This window comes from Cucumis melo, chromosome 8 (assembly GCF_025177605.1).
Source record: "Cucumis melo cultivar AY chromosome 8, USDA_Cmelo_AY_1.0, whole genome shotgun sequence".
Lineage (NCBI taxonomy): Eukaryota > Viridiplantae > Streptophyta > Magnoliopsida > Cucurbitales > Cucurbitaceae > Cucumis > Cucumis melo.
In genome coordinates this window covers 25,799,339-25,823,996 of record NC_066864.1, presented here as the reverse complement: position 1 = coordinate 25,823,996, position 24,658 = coordinate 25,799,339, and the positions used below count along the sequence as shown (strand labels likewise).

The 24,658-nt window shown below is 29.0% G+C and overlaps 1 protein-coding gene across 4 annotated transcripts; it reads right to left on the bottom strand.

Moving 5' to 3' along the window:
- Positions 1–238: 238 nt before the first annotated feature.
- Positions 239–9,911, bottom strand: PH (protein PIN-LIKES 6). 4 transcript variants are annotated; one of them, XM_017047517.2, is made up of 11 exons: positions 9,822–9,911; positions 6,299–6,664; positions 6,070–6,149; positions 5,836–5,972; positions 4,644–4,765; positions 3,970–4,155; positions 3,085–3,159; positions 2,602–2,702; positions 1,458–1,510; positions 810–998; positions 239–639 (listed from the first exon to the last, which is right to left on the bottom strand). In XM_017047517.2, the coding sequence occupies exons 2-11, from the start codon at positions 6,485–6,487 to the stop codon at positions 518–520; spliced, it is 1,254 nt and encodes a 417-aa protein (XP_016903006.1). In that variant the 5' UTR covers positions 6,488–6,664; positions 9,822–9,911; the 3' UTR covers positions 239–517. The 4 variants fall into 4 exon arrangements, with proteins under 4 accessions (XP_016903006.1, XP_050944246.1, XP_008463303.1 ...); XM_051088289.1 differs by having other exon boundaries at positions 5,932–5,972; XM_008465081.3 differs by having other exon boundaries at positions 5,932–5,972; positions 7,020–9,887.
- Positions 9,912–24,658: the final 14,747 nt, after the last annotated feature.

The window sequence follows — 24,658 nt, the reverse complement described above, 5'->3', positions numbered from 1 at the left end:
TTTAAGTAATATTAAACCTTATTTGTGTGTAAATTTGAAGTCAAGCTTATGTAGGTTAGAACTCCTAAAATTTATTACAAAACATTATTAAGAGGCAATCGTGCAAGAAATGCATTCTCCATCTTCGTAAACGAAAAAAAATCCCGACTCCGTCCCCTTTCCTTGCCTAAACGGAAAATCCATAAAAATATGGACAGCTACCTCCAAAAACATATATCGAGGAAAATCTATACCAAAGTACAATTAACATAATCTCTTTATTCATCTCCATAATGTCTTTTTCCATGTGATCTACGAAGCATGGATTATTCATTAATAGAATATCTCTTGTTCACACCCACCGTATTGAAGCAACTAATTCGCTTATTAGCTTTAGGATACATAATCATCTCAAACAAAAAAATACTATTTCTAAACGATACTGGTCTTCTCTACAAGTAACCAATGACACCCATATTTAACAAAGAATAAGGAGAAGTATTGGAATATGAAACTTATTCACAAGGTTGCAATTTCTTTAGAAGAGTATCCTGAAGTAGAGGATGAACCACCCTGCCATTGAGATGACGGCAAATATATGAACCCAGAAAAGAATAGCAGCAGATTCTCTACCACAACCCCTCAAAGTAGCCACAGCACCTACAGAAAAATAATTTGCTTCATGAGTTAAAAGCCTTAAATGACATCTACTTTGACTTAAACAAGCTTCAATTCTTTCATTTCAGGAAATGAATAATGAGGTGAAGATTACTGATCAATTTGAGTACTCGTTTGTTTGTTCTTAGTTGTTTGTCAAGATTGGAACTTACTCGAGAGGACAGATGTTGGCATCGAATGCTGAAGAAGAAGAACGAATCGGAACATTTTATCATCTGGAGGAAGGAAGCCAAGCTTGTCGGCTAACATGACTATGCCAACCCCTGCAGGAGGAACCAAAACCAACCTTGCAAAAATAACAGCAGCGGTAGTCCGTAGCCCGAGTTTTGAACTTCCAGGACCTGCAAGCAAAATGAGACATTGTTATTTGGTAAGCTGTCTTGAAAATAAAAGGACTTTTGGGTAGTTTACATGACTAAAGAAATAGTTAAATCACCAATTAACTCAAAAGCTTAAGCTGACAGGTAAACCACCCACAAACTTGAGCTGATGGGACAGCAAACAAGAAATATAATTATACCCAAACCTTAGCATTCTGCTTCTTCCACTTGTGCTTTGAAAGTTTTGTGAAAGGCCCAACATAGAAAACAAAATGAATCGGGGAGAAATGACATTACAATTTGCCATGATGTTAAATCACCGATACAAAAATTTATGCTGCTGGGCGATGGGAATTTAAATATCAAAATTTTAGCAGAAATGTGTCAAGTCATTCAAGAAGATTTTGTTCTTGATTTGCAATCAAGCTATATATCTCTACAACTACGACAGAAAATTATTGTCATTGGAACAGCACTAACCTTCAACGAGGTTTCCTCCCAATGCCAACAGGATACATGGAATCATAGCCTCCCTGAACAACAAAAGGTGTTAGATTATATTGGTAATGGAAATTTTATAAGTATACATCCCTTTAAATTTCCCACATTCTAGTTTTATGAAATCAACTCATCCATAACCTATTTTTAAAGATTACAGGTCCATATCCGCCATGAAATCTAACTCAATGTTAAAAAACACACTATCTTAGGAGTGATGTAATATCTTTTAAGAATCTTGTACTAATTCAAGCATTCTTGTTAGGTTCTTATCTGGTTCTTGAAGGTTAAAAAACACACTATCTTAGGACTTTCTTTTCAATCTCTTCAACCTGGAAGACACAGATAGCACGCCTTAAATTCTCAAAAAGCAAACGTTAGAGAGTAGGAAATATTCCCAGAAATTGCCACAAAATCAAAACGCAGATCCCAAGACCCAAAAAAGAAAAGAAGGATCTCTTGTTTTAAGAATTTGAAATCTAAATACCAGCTGCTCTATATTTTTCTTCAAATGCCACCTTGAAGATTTTGTTTTTAACCTGATGGCTGCAAAAATTATAATTTCAGAGCACCATGGGAGGACTTATAACTTAAACAGCACCATCACAACCCAAAAACAACAATGAGGCTAGAAGAAGGTGTTAGGACAGTAGATCTCTCGAGATTATAATGCACCCTTCATGAACCCACATGGTTTTGCTTTTGGATTTTCCACAAGAATCCTTATACCAACAAAAATGTTGCCTTTACCAAAAGCCCTCTCCACGTCAACCTGATTGTGATTTGGAACTATGCTGGCATCCTCAACAAAGGCCAGGAAACAAAAAGCCAAAGAGATATGTGGAACCCTCTGTTAACGGCTAATTTGAATCTTCATGACATGATCATCACAAACTCTACGAATTTGAGCTCTTGACTTGAAACAGAAACCCAAAGATAACCTTAAGATCAAATATTTAGGTATACAGAAATTTAAGTGTAGGCATCTAGCAGCCATTCTTAAAAATGGACTAAAAGAAACCTTCCAAGAAAACAACCTCAGTGCAAGCCCATCAATGAGCAAAGCGAAAGAATTATAATTCTAAATAAAAAGCAACATTGCTCTTAAAAAATTTCCAGGATTTACCCGAGCATTATGCAGCTATCAGTGAAGAAAAACAATGGAGCATCAGGAGTAAAGATCAATCGCCTTAAGAATGGAGTTGCACCCAATAACATAGCTAGGACCTGCAACAGGTTGCATAATCAATTACGAAAGGTGACAAAAGAACTTGGAAAGAGATCTGAATCTGGAAGTTCAGAAACCTCATCAATTAACATGAACCCCAAAAGCATAATTAGATGAATAAAAAACATCACTTTAACTTTGGGGATACATATCAGATGTTCGTGAAGAGAACAAACCCTAAACCCAACCCATTGTTTTCTTTTCTTTTCAAGAGAACAAAACAAACTCAATTTTTTTCCGAAAACAACATTTCAGTTTACAATTTCAAAAGAGGATGAAACATATGCTCCCACGAAATTTATCTAGCATTCACTAGTTATAGTATGATCCATAAAACAAATGATAAGACTACAGCACATTAAAACACAAATATATACTAACCGAAGCAATGATAGGAGGCTGAAAAATTTGCTTGAGCTTCAATTTGTCAAACCAATACATAAGGAAGCCCTTAGTCTGCATCCAAAGAAAAATTGTGACAGACAGCCCCAATTTTGTATTTCCTTTCAGAAGTAAGGATGAATGAACAAACTGCCACTTAAGATAAGTTAGCTAACCTAATAAAGCCAAGAAGTCATCCAAATCTTCATAATTTTAGAAAGAATGATTTTCCACTGCTTAGCTTGAAAGCAAAAAAGAAACATGAAGCCAAGAATATTGACACAACTGATCTAAAACTCTTCTGACAATTTAACATACTAGTTTCACAACTAAGAGTAGATTTGTTTTCATAAAACCAAAACTAAGGCAACAGAAATTAACTAATGCATAATCCGAAAACAGAGCTTAGTTTTCATTACAAAGAGTAGACTAGTTCAAAACCATAACTAAGGCAAGATAAATTAACTAATGAATAACCCAAAACACAGAGAAGCTGCTAAAAATTGAAGATGATAACATTTACATCCATTATGTTCTGGTGTAAATAAAGTCCCATGTTGGTTAGGGAAAGGAGAGATCTATGGTAAGCGAAGAACAATTATCTCCATTTATATGAGACCTTTTGGGTGATTCCAAAAGTAAGGCTACGAGGATTTATATCCAAAGTGGACAATATTATACTATTATGAAAATAGGTGGAGGTCTTGTTATCGTTATTACATTTTTCATATTCCATATCATACTTCTATAAAAGAATGTCATATTAGTCTTCTAGAAAAATATAAAATATGCTATTATAAGTTGATTAATAGAAATGAACCTCGCCATGAATCCATTAAACTGAATATGGCAATGCTTACAATAAAGAAAAATAAAGTCTCTCACCTCTTCCTTCTTAGGAGCATCCGGATATTTTGAAGCTACCTCCTGAATGAGCAAGGGAACATGTGCAGGCGTATTATCCTTTAGCAGATTCTTAACTGGAATATTTTGATCTTTGATGTCAAATGTACCCTCAGGTGGAGGTGCCAGCATCGCATAAACATAGGTGTACAGGATAATTGCACCAACCTTGACAATAAAAAATAATCACGTAGGTATTAGTAAATTTAGATTAGGTTGTTTGCTAGTAACAAATGTTTAATTTTTTATTTATTTATTATTTCTTTTCTTAAAAACAAAGCCATTGATAGGGTAAAAATTTCCTGAAGGAGTCACAAAGATGCACCCCATCTTGAGTTAATTGCAAGGGAGAGTACTTAAAAATGAAATTTGATTGTGAATAGTGAATACCAATTAGAATAATGGTACGTATTTATCAAATACTTCTTCCACTCTCTTTTTCATTAAAGTGTATATTGTTCGCTTCAAGCCATGGGGCCTAAATTATAAAAAGAACATGTTACTTAGGAATGAATACAAGCCAAGTCATGGATGGAATAATTGGTATTTAGAATGATATATGATGAAGAGTAATTAAAAATTAAAAAAAAAAAAATCCAACTTCAGAAAAATGCACAAGTCCAAATGAGTTGAGCCAAAAACGCAGAAAAACCCACCCACTGGCCATATGAAATATAAGCAATCCCATCAGTGCTACATTTCTCTTCATCACCAAAAGGATTCATATCATCTCTACATAGAGCTGCAATGAGAACGAGAGGCACATTTCCAATGTTCCCTGAATGCCAACATCAAAACATAGAATAGCAACAAGGATGCATAAATAATACGTTCATATGAGAAAACCAAATCATGAAGTTCAAGTAAATATTTTCACAGCATATCTACAGCTACTGCATCTTAAAGTACAGAAACCCTATGATTTGTTTAATCAATTCTTCATCTTTCACACAGAAAAGGAAAAAAAAACGGGTGAATTAAGACACAAGATCAAGGATATTGCAATTCGTTTGACACTACAGGAAGTGTTTACTTGAAACTTACTCTAAAATGCAAGTACAATGTACCTTCCAACAGAGGGAAGTGGGAAAGGAAACTCATCTTTATTATTCAATCATCGTTATTTCCATAATATTAATGATATGATTTATACCAGTAGCACACTGGCTTTGGCAGGCTTAATTAGAACTAGATATTACTTCTAATCAAACTAACAGTCAGCTAAAAGACTTACAAAAATAAGACTGAGTTCAGGGCCTGCATAGGCATGGGTACCTGAATTAGTTGGGAGTGGGGCTCTCAATACAGGATTATTCAAAAGAAAAATACTACAAAAACAAGAAATGAATAAACTCATCTTGAGTTTTAGGTAGGTAAGGAAAATGTATCAGAAGGATAGCATATGCTAGCATCCATCACATAAGGCCAAATCATTGAAAATTCCCTATTAAAACTAGGTCTGCGTTGTTGAATTAGCAAGTTTGGAACCCTCTGATTCGTTCCTTGATCCATTAAGTTATTGACAACGTATATTCATTTGAACAGCTCTCCTAATTTATTTGTCTGCAATTGTGGATCAATGTCCGGCCAACATGATTGGTTTGTGTCACATGCAGCACAAACCTCACAGTGCCATTCAATTAGTGCAAAGAATTGATGCACAATCCGGAAAAGAGAAATACTATTCTAGTTTTTGAACTAAAAACTGACAGGCCATAAGGAGTTATAAACTGATGGCCATTAACAGATATCTGAAATGACCAGCCAATCAAGTGACAAACAGGAAACAACTCATACATCATACAGACAAACTATGTGCAAGTACTATTCCAAGATCAAGTGGTTTACCAATTCCAATTTGTACAATTGTGAACTTGAAGAAGGGGTATGGAGGACGAACAATTAATGCAACAATTAATGCAACAATTAATCCAATTAGGGAACCTGATATCGAAGCCAGAACAACGTTTGCAGGAATAAACCACCTACATAATAAGGCCACAAATGAAATTAGATGACTGTTCTCTGTATACAAGATTCAAATCAAAACAGGAACACGTGTAAAGTATATTTAGCTCCCACCATTTAAGCATTTTCTCGAGAGTAATAGCTTGCCCGAGCTGAGAGAATATTAAACATGGAAGCAAAAGCGAAAAGACCAACTGCAGCACAAGAAGCAAAAATGAAAAATCATTTTGAACCCATCAAAATACTAGTCATCGTGTTTAGATAGGTCCATCAAAACATCAAATCAGAAAACAATACAGAGTCTGTTCAGTGTACAGATTAGATGAAATTTATGCAAACATACCCCATTCAAAAGCTTCCTTCCACTTGCAGGCAAGATGTTGACATATTTAGATGCCATAAGAAAACCCAGAAAGCACATAGTGAAAACTTTGGCTATGGGTAACACAGCAATCTTAATAGTGACAAGCAGAGAGTTCCCTCCCGCTTGAACTTCCGAGACGATGGCTGAGAGAAATCTTTCCATGTCCATCTCCTCTTTGTCACTCAATCTTCTGATCACCACCAAACAAAACTCAAAATCTGAAACTCGTTCTATATGAAATAGGGGTTCCTTTGTAAACCCACTAAATTCCAAACGGACTAAATCTCAGCACTCGGACTTAATCATCAAAACATGAAGTTCGGGAAATTTTGCTTCTCAGTTTTCCTGATCACAAAACATAATTTAAACTTTACAAAACAAGAACAATCCAAAAAAAAAAAAAAAAAAAAAAAAAAGAATAATTAAGAATCAGAAGCAAAAACAAGGAAGTAGAACAATGAAATCATTTCAGAACCGGAAGTAGCATCACAATCAAAGCAACACAAAATAAAAACTAAATCCAGAAATAGAATGTCGAAAAAGAAATGCTGATAGCGACACAAATTTCTTGAAAAACGTTCATGCACTGAATACTAACAATAAAGCTTCATAAAAAAAAAAAAACCCACAAAACAAACCCCAGAAGCCATAACAACAAATTATAGCGATAAAAAGAGAGAATTAACGAGAAAACACTTACAGAGAAACAAGAACAGATCCTAATCTGAAATTTTCAAAAAAAGAAAAAAAAAAGTGAAAATGGATGAAGAGGATGAAGATAAAGAGTTGAAAAGCAGCTCTGAGGTTTGGCAATGGCGATTTGTGAGAGCCTGCTAGTAAAGCAACCGCGCGCCAAATATTGCGCTGCTCAATTCCTACTGTTCGTCGTTGAAGTGGAATATTTCACCGCACAAATCCGTAGATTGAAAAGGACAGCAAGTTTTGACATTCATATGCCACAAAGTAACAACGAATTTAATGGTGGAATTACGAATTTAGCTACGAAAGTTGAAGAAAATTTCGATTATGTTCTTGAATTCTCAGGGTTTTGAATTGAATCCAAATGACAAAAATGAGCCCAAAAAACAAGAAAGTATTTGAGATCGAGAGATTTAGATTTATAATAATAATAATAATAATAATAATATTAAATTAATTTTTTTTTTTTAAGGAGACAAGAAAAGTTTAGTTTGAAAGTAGTCTCCTCATTTGCTTTCTCATTGGAATTGTTCTTTCTTATTAGCTAAGTTCATCAACCCACTTATAATAACTGAAAGATGCATTTATTTATTCAAGGATGAATCAAAATAAAATAAATTATGATTGTGTGCATATTTGAGAGAGACCATAGTTTTTACCCACCAACCATTAAACCTTTCCCCTTTTAGATGATCAACTCATCCAAACAAAAATATTTACCTTTTTTAAAACTTATTCTAAACCATATCTTTCATGTGTTTAAGTCCTTCTGACGTGGTGTCTATTCATTTATTTTTTTTCTTTGAAGTTCAAAAATTTTAGAGGATGTTACGAGATGGATGATAAGATTAAAATTGCATCAAACACTATTACTATATGTTTGAAGAGTTTAAAAGTGGTCAAATATACCATTTTTCTCCCAAAAAATAATATTCCTCTTATTTATGGATAATTACATATGAAATATTACTTCCTTTTGTTTGAAATTATATTGAAAAATTGTATCATATGACAAAAAAAAATTTAGAAAAGAAGCAGTTCTTAACACCTCTTTTTTGCATATTGCAAATTTAACCAATAATTATATATATCAAATAGCTATTCGCTTTTAAATTTGCTACTTTTACAATTTAGAAATATAGTGACATAGATCAATTTTTTTTGCTATTTTTACAAACATCTCAATTATATTTAAAAAAGAGCTTTATAGAATTATAAAAAAGATAAAATATTTACATTTCACAATAAAAAATTTAACAAACACTCACTTCACACAATTTTCTATAAAGTTTAAATATTTCATTAACCTTGTCACTTTTTACAATCTCTCTTAAAAAGATCTTAATAGAAAACTATTTTCCATAAGAATCCTGTAAAATTAAAATAAAAAAAGTCCTCACAAGATTTATTTATTTACTTATTTTTAATATCATCGTCATTTGAAAAGTAAATATCGAAAAGGTTTGTTGTATCAAATTTAAATGTTAAAAGCCACTGTAGTTTTTAAATTGTTAATACATAACACTTTTTCAAATGTTAGAATGTTGATGTAGGTATTTAGACATAAATATTATAATAAACCAAATGAACATAATTTAATCAATGTAGTGTTTATACCTATAAGCTTTAAAAGAAGAAGGGAATAAATCCTATAGTCAAATAAACAAATAGTAGTGTTAAAAAAAAGTAGTAATGGTCTTTTTCCTTTTTGTTATATAAGTGATTAGTGAAATTTTGATGCGTTTTTGTTTTTACCTCAATTTTTCTTTACTTAGTGTATGCTTTTTGTAAAAGAATATTTGTTTGATTAAAGATTATGTTCTAAATTTTATAAATATATAGAAAATAAATAAATTAAAAGTAGTTTAGATATGGAAAAATATCATCTTACCAAAATTTTGAGTTAAATTTAATCATTGATTAGAAAACTTATCTGAATTATGTTTGGTTTTATTATTTTTTTCTTTATGTCAAATCAAGACAGAGAATATAAAAAGTGAAAATTTATGATTAAGAGTGATGAAATGATACTTTCGAAATAAAAGAATTGCCCTAATTTTGTTGTTTTATGCTTTATTAGGGTTCAGTAGTTGAGAGAATTTCTTTTGCTTTATCCTTTCTTGTCCAACCTAGTATGAAGCCAAAACAAACGAGTGATACATCAACAAACCAATAATAATAAAAATAAAAAATCAAATCCAACACCCTACATCGTCCCAGTTTATTCTACAAACTTTCACAAACCTTTAAATAATATATCAACTATTTCAGTATGTATTATTGAGAGTTTGAAATGAAACTTCATAAAATTCAAGTAGGTATATGGTTTCTACTTTAGAAATGTGAATAAGATTTTGCAATATAAATTCAAGTACAGGTGGTTTGGAAAATAAATTGGGTAAAAGGAGTGGTTTTTTCTTTCTTTTTTTTTTTTTTTGCCTTATTGGAATATGTCTCTTTCTTTTCTCACACCTAAATGGTCTTAAAAAAAAATAATAATAATAACAGTTGCAACTTTTTTCATCTCAAGACACACGTGCTAAACTACCTCAGTTCATTCTTATATCTAATAATAATAATAGTAATAATACTGATAATGATAATAAGATTAATGAAAATGATAATAACAATAATATAATAATAATAATAGTAATAACAACAATAATAACTTTTCATACCTTAAGTTTGTCAAAAAGTTTATAAAAAGTGAAATTATATAAAAAGATAGGAAACTACTGTTGTTTAGTAATATAATAAAACAAATAATAATAAAACTATAAAGAAAAAATATATTATTGAATACCCAAAGAAATAGTTAGGTGAAGAAATATGAAGTTATAAAATAGGGAAGAATGAGAGCGGATGAAAATCGGAGAAGAAGAAAAGAGTTGACAGAGGAAGTGAAGAGAAAATGACGTTGAATGATAGATTATATAGGAGAAGAAAGGTTCATGCCATTTTTTTTCTTTTTTGTCATTTTTCGAAGAACTCGGACAAAGTTACAACTGTTTAATTTTTTTGTCGTTTTTTAAAGATCAAGGTTTTAGAATGTAAAAAGTACTTTTAGTAATAATTTCTCTTTTTAATTTTTTTTGTTTTTTAAAGAGAATATTTGTTTATAATCCATCTTATATAACTTTTATTACACTCGAAGATATTTAGTCTTCTTATTAAGGCTAATGCTGTGTAAGAAAGCATTATGAAATTTTGGGGGAGATTTAGAAACTTAACCAAGGATTTACATGTACTAGATTTTGTTGTCGCCTTCAACTGGAGGTTTTTCTTTCAGATGTCAGATCACACTTTACCTGAGCTCATTGGCACTGAGCAAGGCTAGCTTGTTTAACATGATTGACCTTTTCTTTTCCTCTGGGTATTACATATTTGAATTTCAAAAGAAAGACTTAATCCAAAGATTCGGACCAAAACTCAAAATTCGATCCAACAATTAATGGTCCTAGCATTTCTGAATTTCAAAAGGAAGACTTAATCTAACACCTCAGGCCAAAGATTCATACCAAGACTCAAAATTCGATTCAACAACTAATATAATGGTCCTAGCATTTCTCTACGACTTGCCAATGTCGTCCTTGCTTCTCTAAAATGCTTATTAAAGTGAAACTTGTTCCCACAAACCAACATGGATTATTTTAGCATAGTTTGTCCTCACTCACACGAAAACTTCTAAAAGGTCACCAAATATAGAATTGTTTCAAACTAAACTAATTTTAGAGTTCCTATGTTAGAACCATCGAAAAGGAAGGTGTGCATCCTTGTTGACATAGATAAACTTTCAATTCTTTTAAATATTTCTTAACTTTATTTACATGTTCTAAAGATCTCTCTCATTCAGATGTGATATCGATTCATTCATATCCTATCTCATTCAATTGTGTCAAAGCCTTATATTAAAGATTTTTTTATATTCTCTCCAAGAATTAGGTTTTTTTATCTTGACTTAATTGCCATTGAAATCGTGGAAATATCTTTCTATAAATATCCAAATGGGATAACTTTGCAAAGATATAAACGATATTCCAATTTTCAATTCTACAATTTTCAGTCTTCCCACAAGAGTAAGAAAATACAAGGATGAATACTAAATTCTAAAATCAGGGTTAATCTAATATTAAGTTCAAATGCTTTTTAATTTAACTAAAAGTCACTAATAATTAAAGCCAAAAGTATGTGAAAACTATACAATCATATAAATCTCACTTTTCTAAGTTTCAAAGAAAAAAGAAAAATGTTGTGTGGAGCCCTCCAAAAGTGTCTATATATTATAGATTTAATTATATATTCCAATTGGTTCATCATTTGTTTGAAAATTAATATTAAAAAAAAGTATTGGGTCAGCAAATCTTCAAGAGAGAAAAAAAATATACATATGATTGCAAAAAGTATTAATAGACTAATAGTAAGATGAAGTGGTAAGAACTCCGTTGGTTAAGAATTGAAGATATTGATATTACATTACTATATTTGGAAAGGAAGAATAAATTAAATATATATGGACAAAAAAAAAGAGTAAAAGATATATATGATTGCATATTTAACTTTACTAAATGAAAGATGAAATCTAATGTATTGATTTTGATTGATATATTAAAATGGGATATAAAAAAACATTAGAAAATATAATATTGAAGTAAATAAAATAAAATACATATAAATAAATAAATATAAGAAAATATAAATTTTATAAAAATCTCAACTATATCTCCGATTTCTTTCGAATTTCAACTAATATTTTTAATCTTACAAAGTTGACCAAATTCCACTATTCATAAATAATTTGATAAATATGAGGTAAATAACATGAACAATAATAATTAGCGTCTTTAATGACATATGACAATGTAAATGGAACGTAAAGAAATTGACCCATGGCATTTTAATATCAAGCATAATGAACCTATTTAATAATATCCCTAACAATATTAATGTATTAGGTATATTGAAGAAAAAATGTAATATGTGGGTGGGACTCAAATGGGTTGAATGTATATTATAAGAAATATATATTATGACTTTAGAATTAAATCTGATAAGCTTTATATGGGGTAAACATGATAGACTAAAATTTCATCGATTAAAATCAATTGAATGAAGGTGGCCAGTTGGGATAGTGAAGGAGATTGGTCCATGTTATTTTTAGAAGAAATTCAAATCAATTTTTTTTTAAAAAAAAAATCCAAAGCATTAAATCGACAAAATCGACCAATCAACCAAATTGTACTTCTTGACGTCCGAAATCGATTTAAACATCTACTAAACCAATAAATATTTTTATTCATTTTATTATAATTAAAAACAATCCTTAAAATTTTTAAGAACATTTTAAATAGAGAAAAATGAATTGAAATATTTACAAAATATTATCATTTTTAGATTTTATTAATATTTGTGATATATATAAAATGTGAAATGGTAGTATATTCCATAAATATTTTGGATAGATGATTTATAATAAATATTTCAAAATTTTAATGGATACAAACTATGGTTTATATACATGTACATGAACAAACCAAAGGTAAAAAAGAAAAAGAATAAAATAAAAAAGTAATAAGAATCTCATAATGCATGAGTGCATTCAATATAATAAACTAATAAAGCATCTATTATTTTATTTTATATTATATTGGCTCCTAATAGTAATTCAGCTACTAACAAACACTAATAGACACCTATTTGTGAAGTTTATTGTAATATTCTATTCAAGAAAATCGTGATGGTGACACGTCGAACCTATAAAAATATATAATTATACCTTTTTTTTAACAACATATGTTAAGAGCCATTCGTTTATTTGAATATTAATATTTAGTTAGAAATAAAAAAAAATAATAATAAGTTTTGGTCGTAAACTTTTTGTATTAATCTATTTTGGTCCTTGAACTTTTAAAAATATTTGTTTTAGTGCCTAAACTTTCTAACAAAATGATGAGATAACTTTTATATTTGGATGAAAGATTCAAGTACTAGCTTTTGACTCCTTACCAAATTTTTATAGAGATGACCTAACAAAATGACGAGATAACTTTTAGACTTCTTCATGGACTTTATCTTTGACCTTCCAAAAAGTCAAAGGGGGTATGGTTGCGTACTTGTGGTAGTTGAACAATTTAGCAAGATGTTTCACTTTTTATCTCATAGAAGAACTTCAGGTGTTGTTTATGTAGCTAACCTATTCTTTAAAGAAATTGTACATTTGCACGGAATACTTAAGTCCATAGTATCCAATCGAGATATTAAGTTTCCATTACTTTTGGAGGACTGTTTGGAAAAAATTCAACAAGACACTTAATTTAGTACCACGAGTCATCCACAAACGGATGGACAAACTAAAGTCACTAATAGAACTCTAACTAACCTCATACGGTGTATTGGTGGAGATAAACGGGACCTCATCTTATCTTAAGTCGAGTTCACCTACAATCGTATAAAGAATCCAATAACAGGGAAGTCACCATTTGAAATTGTTTATACTAAACTTGTCACACCCCACCCGTAAAGTCGCTTCTTGCAACCTAGTGGAGGCGTGCTGTGTAGGCCTTCAACGCTTACCACATCGAGTAGTAAATATTGGATGCCTAGTAAGCGAAACAACTTTTCTTTTACAATCTCAACACAACATAATACAACTTAATTTTCATTAACTTAGCCTTATCATCGGGCCTTTAATATTTAGCTTTACAATACCCTTCAACTACTTACGCGACAGATACAAGATAATGCAGCGAGATAAGTACAAAACTTTTATTTAATAACTTAAGACTTTTACATTATTCATTCAGAACTTAGACTTTTCCTTACAACAAGACTTAAACATAATCTTCAGGCCTCCCTTTGCGTAGCTCAGCCTTTTCCACTTTACGTCTAGGTTCCTCGCCTCATTGTGTAGCAATGCACCGTGTTCTTTTTTCTTCTCCAAGGTGCAGACCTTCGCGTTGAGGTCTTTAGGAATCCAAGATCCCTTTCTTCAACCCCTTCCCCTCAAGTCATCAACATCCTCACTCGAGGGCAGCCCACCACAACCCTTTTCTCTTTGCACTGTCAAACACTTCTTGTTGCAGTAGGTACCTAGAGATGTAAAGGCACAACTTAGTCCTTCACCTCAATCGCCTAACCAACTCTCTTAGCGAACCGCATTTAGGGTTGTTCCTTCCCTAATTCAGCTTTCTTGCCCTTTGGCTTCCTTGGCTTGGTCCTATCAGCCTGGGTATTGCTCTCGCCTTCCTTCCAAGCTAAGCCATTTGCGGTAAGGAGCAATGCACTTACCAACCGGCTCCATAGACTTGAGATAAGATGACACAAATGTCATGTCGTATAAGGCTGCGGAGTAACTTTGCTTTCCTTCCTTAAGTGGGGTACAACGCCTAAAACTCATCCTTCGCATGGCTTCAACGCCTAACAACAAATATACTTTAGCCTCAACTCCTTCCTTTTCTACCTTTGGATTCCTCTTCTCGCCTAGGGGTTTCCTCATCTGTTGTTCAACTCTCTGAACTTTCCTTATCACTTTCATTAGAAAGTTTAACTCTTCCGAAAACTTCCTTTTTCTCTTTGACCTTTAGCCCTTTTTACAGTGACCTTCCACATCCAAGGGTCGTTTCAACACTTTACGCGTGTCTCCTTACCGACTCGTCATGTCATGCAACCAACCTAAACTCGACACATGGGTTATTTGTCTGTGTCGACTGGCTTTTCTCTCAAGATGCACACTTTATCTCTTTGGGAAGCCAAACTCTTAAATCATCTGATCGTTCTATCTTCTCAAAAAGCAGCAAGCATTTACTTCCTCTCAGTGAGTGGTCAAGTCATCTTGACAAAACACTTCATTGCCTCCTTTCTTAAGCATAAGCACTTCTCCTAACTCTTGGCATTCAATGCATCATTTTCCTCGCCAGCTTATTTTCATCGTCGCTTTTCTGACGATGGGACTTAGATTTAAGCACTTATTCTCGCGTCACCTTCTTTCCTTTTTCATATATCCTAACGGGATGTCCTCTATTCTTTTTCACCTGAACTTCCATTCTTCGAGTCAAGGCCTTCACACATATTCCTTCTACATAATATATTCTACGGTCAAAAATCTCTTAGCTTAGTATCCTTGTCGCAGGGTCTTTATTGTGTTGGTGGTACGCAATCAGGGCCTCACAAAACTACATAGACTAACTGTTTATCTAACTAATATTCCTTCTGATGTTGATTTAGTTCAAAAGCGGAGAGCATGGCAGAAAGAATAACTAAGCTTATCATGAACGTGGCAAACCAAATTGAGAAAATGAATGAAGAATATAAGAAACAAGTTGTAAACATAGAAGATTCAAAAAATTCTAAGAAGGAGATCTAATCATGATATATCTTCGAAAAGCGAGACTTCCAGCTGGAAAATACACCAAAGAAGATAGGACCCTATCGAATAATAAAGAAGTTCAGAGACAACACATACAAGATTGATTTACCAAATAACATATATATCAATCCCATTTTTAACATAGTCGATATCTTTGAATATTTTGCACATAACCAGCTACAAATTTCTATCTAAAACTCGTTAGCTCAAGAACGAGTTTTCCTTAGGAGGAGAGAATTTGATGTAATTAGTTGCTTAATAATTAGTTGTTAATTACCTACTACCTACTGGAGTAGAAATGATCCCCACTTTAGACTCTTTGACTTGTTAAAAAGGTAATAGGTAACACATGATGTCGTGGTGTAGTTGGTTATCACGTTAGTCTAACACACTACTAAAGGTCTCCGGTTCAAGTTCGAGCAATGTCATCATTTATTACATGATAATTCTTTTCACTCCTAAGTATAAATTATATAGGTTATTATTTTTTTATTTTAGAATATTAATAAAAAATTCCAAATTTCTTGTTAAATGATAATTCTTTTTACCCCTAGTATAAATTATATAAGTTGTTATTATTTTTATTTTAGAATATTAATAGAAAATTCCAAATTTCTTGTTTCTATTATTACCTCTCCAAGAATCCACCAACTCAATGACTATTAAGTTATCTACCAATTTAATTAATATGATGAATCTAGAGCCTAATTATCCAAATATAGAAGTCACATCATTATTCTATGATTACCTCTCCAAGAATCCACCACAACGACTATTAGGTTATTTACCAATTTAATCGATATGATGAATCTAGAGCCTTATTATCCAAACATAGAAACCACATCATTATTCTATTAAAAGGTTAGTGGAATTCTAATGGTAGTGACCAAATTAAGCTTCTTTTTTTTCAAAAATTTGGAGACCAAATTAGACACTTTTGAAAGTTTAAGGACCAAAATAGAACAAAACACAAAATTTAGAAAACAAAATAGAATACACTACCAAGTTTATGGGCCAAAATAGAATTTACACTTAAAAAATAAAGGAAAAATACACTTTTGGTTGATGTCTATTTGATCCTTGAAGTTTTAAAATAAACATTTTAGTCCCCGAGATTTGAGAAATAGTTTTAAAGGATCCCTAAAGTTTCTTTGATTGTTAGTTGACCAACAGAAGAATGATGTAGCCTTTAAATATGATTAATTTGGCAAAAATATATTTTAATTGAAGAGGGAAAAAATGTCACATCATAAGAAAATAATATTATAATATATTTTTGCTAAATCATATTTAATGGTCACAATTTAAGTAATTTTAAAGACTATTTAGAACCATTTCTTAAACCTCGAATATCAAAGTGTTCATTTTAAAACTTTAGAAACCAAATAGACATTGATGTCAAATTTAAGGAACAAAATATGCATTCTAGCCAAAAATCAATATCATTACTATGCCCTACATTTCTACTATAAATTAAATGAGATATTGGATTAAATAAAAATAGAATAATTAAACACACATACACATGCATATATATATATATATATATATATATATATATATATAAATTCTTAATGGACAAGGAAAAAATATAAAAAATTCCTCCACATCTTTTCTTCATAATTCCAAAAATAGGTGATAATGGGACAACTTTTGTGAGTTAGAAATGAATGTGGTAAGAGATGATATTGTAGGAGCTATGTGGTTTGGTTATAGTAATCAAAGGCAATTTAACACTTTTAATTAGAATATAACTAAGTTTCATCATTCTATTTTTACTTCATCTAATATCTCATATTATAAAGTAAAAATTTTGTAGGCCTCCTTGAAACTTCAATCATAAATTCTTAGTGAAAGGGAGTAGGATACAGTAACATCATTTATCTTTTTTACTTGTTATTTTCCTATTTATATTAACATGTTTTCAAATATTTTCATTTTCTATGAATTCTTTGTTTTTAAAAATGAAATTTCAAATCACGAACCAAACAAAAATTTAGGGATTGTTTGGAAATGGAATAAGTTTTAAATGTAATGTTATCTAAGATTCATGTTTGGATTAAGTGATATTTGAGTATGTTTTAATTCGTAATAGCAAATTCATTGTATTTTTGTAGTTTTCAATTTAACTCTCTTTTTTACTATTTTTACGTTTTACGATCTTATTTCTATTTACTATTTTCATGCATTCTTAACATATCTCGAATCTACAGTAATCATGATAACATTAAGCTCCCCAAATAGCCGTGAATTTGACGAAATGATTTTTCCTAAATTGATGATCACGTATTTTCAATATTCTTTAATATTAGTTAAAAAAACAAAAGAAATAGTTGTTTTTGTCGTTTTTCCAATTTAACCTAAAATTTAAGTTTTGTTTTCAAAAACAATTTCCATTGTTAGCAACTAAACAAATATTCAATATTTTTATTGTATCCCTTGTTTTTAGAAACATAAAAATAAAAATGGATAAGAAGAAACAAAGCTTTTAATTTTTAAGTGAAATTTATATGACATAAAAAATTGCCCTATTGGATAATTATTTTATTTTTTTAATTAAATGTATTTTCTTTTCATAGCTTACACTCATCATTTGAATTTTTCGTAAATATAATTGTTGATTTTTAACTAAATTCTACCAACAAAAACAACTTTTTTCAAGAATGTAAAAAAATAAAAGAAGAAACTTGAGGGTGAAAAGAGTATATATAGATTTAATTAAATAAAGAACGAAAATAAAATGATTAATGGTTGGATATTTAAAACTTGTAAACAAAAATTTTAAAGCACCATATTTTCCCATTTTCTTTCTTTCTTTCTTTTTTTTTTTTTGACAAAATTTAAAATAAAAACTAATGTAATCTTATTAACTTGAAAAAATGACGTACTTTTTTAGTTGAAATAAAGAGCCAAAGAATTAGGTCCATGGCTTACATACGTATATTAATTAATACAATCATTTTCAAACATAGCATAATAAACCAAAATATTATATAACAAATTTTTAGGTCTTATCGATGTTAATTATCATGGATAGAATTTGAAATTTCATTAGTGTCAATAATTACCAAATAAAGTCAGTAATAAAATCTAAAATTTCGTTATATTTTGTAAATATCTTCAATGGTTGTGTCATTTATAATAATTTTTCTTAGACTATATTGGTTATGTGAACAATTTATGTCGGTATGTACAAAATTATTATTATTTTTTATTATTTTAAGAGTTGGATCTATGAGTAATAGTATACATCATATTTAAAAGTCAGATGATGTACAGAAACTTAGATATTACGATACAAATTGAAATCAAGAGTTGAGTGAAATTCAATAATTGGATTTTTTGGAATTATATTTTATTGTCTTATTAAATTATTAGATTTTATTTTAGTAATTAAAAATTAAAGATAAAAGATGATTTCTTAGGCCGAATTAGATGTAGACACCTAAATTTTTGAAAACTTTTAAATTTATATTTTCTTAGAATGAAAATAAAAATAATAATTCAATGAAAAGACATGGTGACAAAAAGGGAACAAAAGAATATATATAAGGATATGTTGTTCAATCATTGTTTTAAATCTATTAAAAAAATTTCAAAGAAGTGTTGGGCATGATAATTTCTATAAATAAGTGTGTTAATTAAAACTCTAATCTAATACAATTTTATACTAAAGAAAATTATATTAATTTAGAATCGTTTTAAATGGTAAAATTGTTGAAGAAAATTCGAATAAAGTAAACTATAATTAGATGATAGACGTCGATAAATGTCAATCATTATATATCATACTGATATTTTGCTATTTTTGTAAATAAGTTGACTAATTTTTCTATATTTGAAAACACCCATACGAAGATTATGATTGAGTTGATTGATACAATTATAAGTTGTACGCTAACTTTTTCCAAATAAAACTTAATAGAAGGTGTAGATTGATGTACTTACGAAAATCTAAGATTTAAGAAGTATACGTAAATTGATATTAAAAATTATTTTAAATGACAAAATTGCTAAAAATGTTTATAAATATATAAAAATATCACCGTCTATTTGTCAAAGATTTTTGTTACTTAGTTTAGTCTTTACATATTTAAAACTTACAATATTATTCTTCATCGTTGAATTATTTTTTCTAATTTAAAATAATAATAAAATATTATTGCATTAGGTATCTAAACTTAGTTTAACGCTAGAAAATTTACAACTTAAGATCCAAACGTCATACTTTTGGAAAACTTAAAAACGAAAAATTATAAAAAAAAAAAAAAAAAAAATTCAAATACATCAACAAATTTGATTTTTGTTTGTTTTTTATTTAGAAAATGTGACATTGTGTTTTGAGAAGGAAAATGACAAAAGAGTGCTTAGAAGAGAAAGAAGTGTATGGTTGAAGGAATTGAAATTGGTTGATAGCCAAAGAAAAGAGAGACAGAGAGCCACATGTAAGTGATAATGTTTGTCAATGAGAACAAACACACACATCTGATAAGTGATAAGTGACAATGACATTATTTCTTCTTTTTCAGAGAAAAAAGATATCTCCCAAATTAATATCAAACCATCTCATTATTGCAAATTAAATAAGATTAATAATAATACACCTCTCTTTCTTCCATAACCATTCAAGCATGGTTTGCTAAATCAATTTTCTTTTTGTTTGTTTGTTTGTATTTCTAAAACCTTTTTCTCATTTTCAATTTTATCAAAGTAATTTTAAAAATCAAGCTTCTTGTTTACTACAATACAAATAAAACCAAAATACATATGATTTTTAAAAATTAGTTATTTAAAATTAGAAAGCAAATGGGTTGTCAACATTTTTTTCTTTCTTTTTATTTTTACATTAAGCATAGGGAACTAAAGTTTTTCTTTCTTTTTATTTTTAAATTAACCAAATTTGTTTTAAATTAAAAAACTAAAAAAGAATATCTAGCTTTTAAAAATTTGTTTTTAGAACTTGGTTGAGAACTCAACCATTGTACTAAAGATTTTTGCAAATAATTGTATGAAATGGAAAGGAAATAGACTTAATTTTTTAAAATAAAAAAACGAAACGGTTACCAAACAATGTTATAGATTTTGTTTTATGTTTTTTATATTTATTAAATTCAACAAATATATGTTGGAGTCTTTTAAAAAATATAACAAAACAGCAAAATATTTACTCTATATATAAAACAATTTCGAAAACGGAAAAAACTCACATACCCACAATGAAAGATACCAAAAATGTCCCGTCAACCATGCCGTCAATAACGCGATTAATATATTTGATACAAGATCATTTAGATTTGGCTATTGTTTGGTATATGGTCGTTTAGATTTGTAAATGATTTATTTTTTCAATTTGATCTCTCAATTTGATTACATGATCGTTTAATTTGGTTAAACAATTGTTTAGATTTGATCATTTAGATTTGATCGTTTAAATTTGAATATATAAATCTAAACAATTATTTTTTTCAAAATTTGGTACACGACCGTTTAAATTTGACTAACCAAAATTTTTCAAGATTCTATTGCGATCGTTTATTTGTTCAAGATTCTTTGTGCATGATTGTTTAGATTTAGCTAAACGATTTTTTTTTAAAATTTTTTGTACATTTAGATTTGTTTATTTTTTTACACAATCGCTTAGATTGGTTATCCCAATTTAAACGATTTTTTTTTAAGATTCTTTATACACGTATTTGGCTCTTTTTTTGTACACGATCATTAACTATGTAAAAAAAACGACGGAAAGAAATTACAGCAGAAAAAAAGAAAAGAGAAAAAGAAGAAAGATAATGAAAAAAATCACGACGAAAAGGAGAAAAAAGACAAAAAGACAAATCTGAAACATTTAAAAAGTGACTAATTGCATGAACTTAGTGATTTATTATATTTATGAAAATTTCCATATATATTTCGAGGGTATGAATGTAATCTATTTCGAATATAGTATTTCTAATTTAAAAACTCAACTATTGTTTTTATTAAATTAAAATATATATATGTATAATGTAATTGATATAAACCAACACAATGTTAAATTAAATTTTTATTTTTGAATCTACTACACATACACATATATATGAAAACATGAAAAGTTCAATATTTTATTTTATTAAAAGATTAGTTGTGAAAACCAAAAGTTTAAATTTCGAAAAGTATTATAAAGTAGTTTTTAAAAGTGTGTTTATGTTTGTAAAATTTACTTAAGAATTTAAGTCTATTACTTAGAAAAAAAATGAAAATCTAAGAAATAATGGAGATAAAATAAGAATGATTTATTAAAACAAGAAAAAAAACCAATATGTTACCCTTAAAAAATTATAATGAATCGGTAAAAACTAAATTAAAAGTTGTGAAACAATTAATAGAGATATATGTTGAAGTGAAATTGGTAATTCAACAAAAAGAATATAACAATTATATGTCCCAACTAGAAGAATGCAAGTTCCAAAATTAAAACTAAAATAACAGCAAATGAATTGAAAGCCATATTAAATTGGAAGAAACCAAGTAAAGCAAAACCAAAAGCAAAATAATTAATGGAACCCATATATATTGATGAAAACACTTGAGACGTACATATAAGTGTCCAACTCAAATATATCTCCAAAATAAACAAATAAATCTAATTTAGAGTATTGATTAAGACTTTGGTATTGTGTTCACAATTCTACGATTATATGTTACATGTTTTAAATAAATAAAAATATTAATAAATTTTAAATTATATCAAATAAGTTACTTTGACTCGTATATCTAAATTACACTAATCTAGTATATAATTTTACCGATTCAAAACCTAAAAAATTCTTACTTTAATCCAAAGAGCATCCTTTTTTTTCATGCATAATAAGATGTAGTTATAAAGTGTCATATGAAAGAATTTTATCAGGTGGTGTTTGGTCAATAAAAAATATGGGTATAATTCAAAATACAGGTAAGTATTTTTGTTAATTAAATTGCAATGTTCCATTTAAAAAGAATTTATCAAAAATAGTAAAATAAAGAAAATATTTAACGTTCAAATGATTTTTTTTAAATGAAGTGTTATTATTATTATTAAAAAAGAGAAAAAAAAAAAAGAAAAAAAGAAAACTGGAGCTTTTGAAATGTATGTGGACATATTTGATTTCTGTAAATAAATAAAAGTGTCATAATCTTATTAAATTAACAAATAATTTCCCCCTTCCATTATTCATGACTTCATCTAGAGTGTGGGTGTCCACATGAAAGAGATGGTTCAGTATTTCAAACTTATTTCAATCACTGCCTTAGTTTTCTTTTCTTTTTCTTTTTTCTTTTTCTTAATTGTTTATCAATGTTTGTTGGGAATTATTTAATAATTCTTTACAAAATTGGAGCAATTATTGTTAATTATAAGACTATTAAAAAGATTTATAACATATAATAAAATTCAAAATTTACCATATAGACTTCTATAGAAAAGTCAAACAACAATATAATTTTTTGAATAATAGATATATTTAATTAGTTTTTAAAATATACTTTCTTTTTCATCTTTAAATTCTTTAGAGCGATTAGCTTTCAAAAATAGGTTTGAAAATTTTCCAAGTAAATTTTTTATCATTCTAAATAATTATAATTATAGAGAGGGTAGACAATATATTTTAATTCTTTCTCTAATTTAGAATAATAATAAAATTACTCTTACAAATTTAAGGTCTATAAGATATATATTTTGAAAACTAACTCAAGGATTCATCATACGTAATATTTCTTTTTCATTTAATTCATTTCCAAAAGAGAAACTATAAACTACATAAAATATAGGGTGTTTTTTAATATAACCAAATAAATTAAAATATTTATAAATATAGTAATATGTATAGTTTTCGATGTATTAATATTCTCTTGTTGATAGATACTAATAAATGTCTATTTTAACAATATATAAGTATATTTAATTTTATCATTTAAAAAAGTATTCTAAAATATAGTTGTAATTAATTATTGATCTTGAATTTTCTTCATTAATTTGGACCCTATGAAACTAAATATATATATAAATCATGATACAAAGCATGTGATAGTGATAGGCACATTATAATGGTCCATTAAGCTAATGCTACTTCTCTCAAACCCCACAAAACCCAATGGGTTCTAATCATACAAATCAAATCAAAACTATATAGAAGCATTTCTTAGGAGTATTGTAGACAAGTTAATAATTTTGAAGAGTGTTTATCATAAGCTTATTGAATTATTTTAAGATCAAAAGAGTTCATTTTAAAGAAAAAGTCTTTGATAGATGTATAAAGAAAAACTTTACTGGACTTGAATTGATTAAAAAATTACTTTTGAAAAACTTGTGGAGAATTTTTCCATCTATATTTTGAGTCATTAACCTAATTTAATTCAATAAATTACTATATATTAAAAATACTTTAGTTAATACTTTTTCCAAAATTACTTTATGGAATTTTTTTTTTGTTTAAATCCATTTTCTTTACAAACTTATTTCAAACACACTAGTCATTTTTAATTGTGTTTGGATCATATTTTAAAGTGGTTTTGATAAGAAAATTATAAGATGTGACTACTTCATTAGGGTTATCTCTCGTCTCTAAACTATGGTTAAAGTACAATTTCAATTTCTCTCTTGTCCATCTAACAATATATAAAATCACTGTACACACTGTATTAGTCCCTTCAAATAATTTGTAATATATCCAAAGTTCAAAATGTTTTCTTTAAAATTCCTTTGTTGTTAAAAGTAGAATGTTTGGGGGAAAAAAGGCCACGTACCAAATTTTAGATTCGCGAGGAAAATAAAACTTTGTAATGATGACTGAAATTTACTTTTTTCTTTTCTTTAAGCTTATATGAGAGTATAAATTTGAACCCAAACCTTTTGGTGGAGGATATATGCTGATGTCAATTATTTCAACTCTAAACTTTTATATATATATCAATATTATATTTAAACTTTAAACTCTCATATTTGTTCTGAGGACGATGAGACACTACTAATATGTTTGCATAAAGGAGCAGAGCAGCGAAATGTTTTAAAAAGAGTGAGATCCACGACTCAGCCATTTCTAACCTGTTTCTGTTTTGCAGTATGTGTTTTGATCAGTAGGCGAGTTGATCAGTTGGTGAGATTAGTAGGGGAAGTTATCATTTGGCAATTTAACCACTACACGAGCTGACTAGAGAAAGCGTTTTGCCCATTCGAGATACCATCAATTTTAAGACATTCCATTCTGCTGCGATGGCTGGACCTTTCCAAGGCGATTTGATGTCCTCTAACCTCAATCGTC

What these genes read in the sequence shown, in the direction of transcription:
- PH (XM_017047517.2), bottom strand. Translation starts at nt 6,487, where the DNA reads ATGGACATGGAAAGATTTCTCTCAGCCATCGTCTCGGAAGTTCAAGCG. An exon ending in GAAGGAAGCTTTTGAATGGG is followed by an intron (nt 6,150 to 6,298) that starts GTATGTTTGCAT and finishes CTTGTGCTGCAG; the next exon opens with TTGGTCTTTTCGCTTTTGCT. An exon ending in GCCAACATCTGTCCTCTCGA is followed by an intron (nt 640 to 809) that starts GTAAGTTCCAAT and finishes ATTTTTCTGTAG; the next exon opens with GTGCTGTGGCTACTTTGAGG.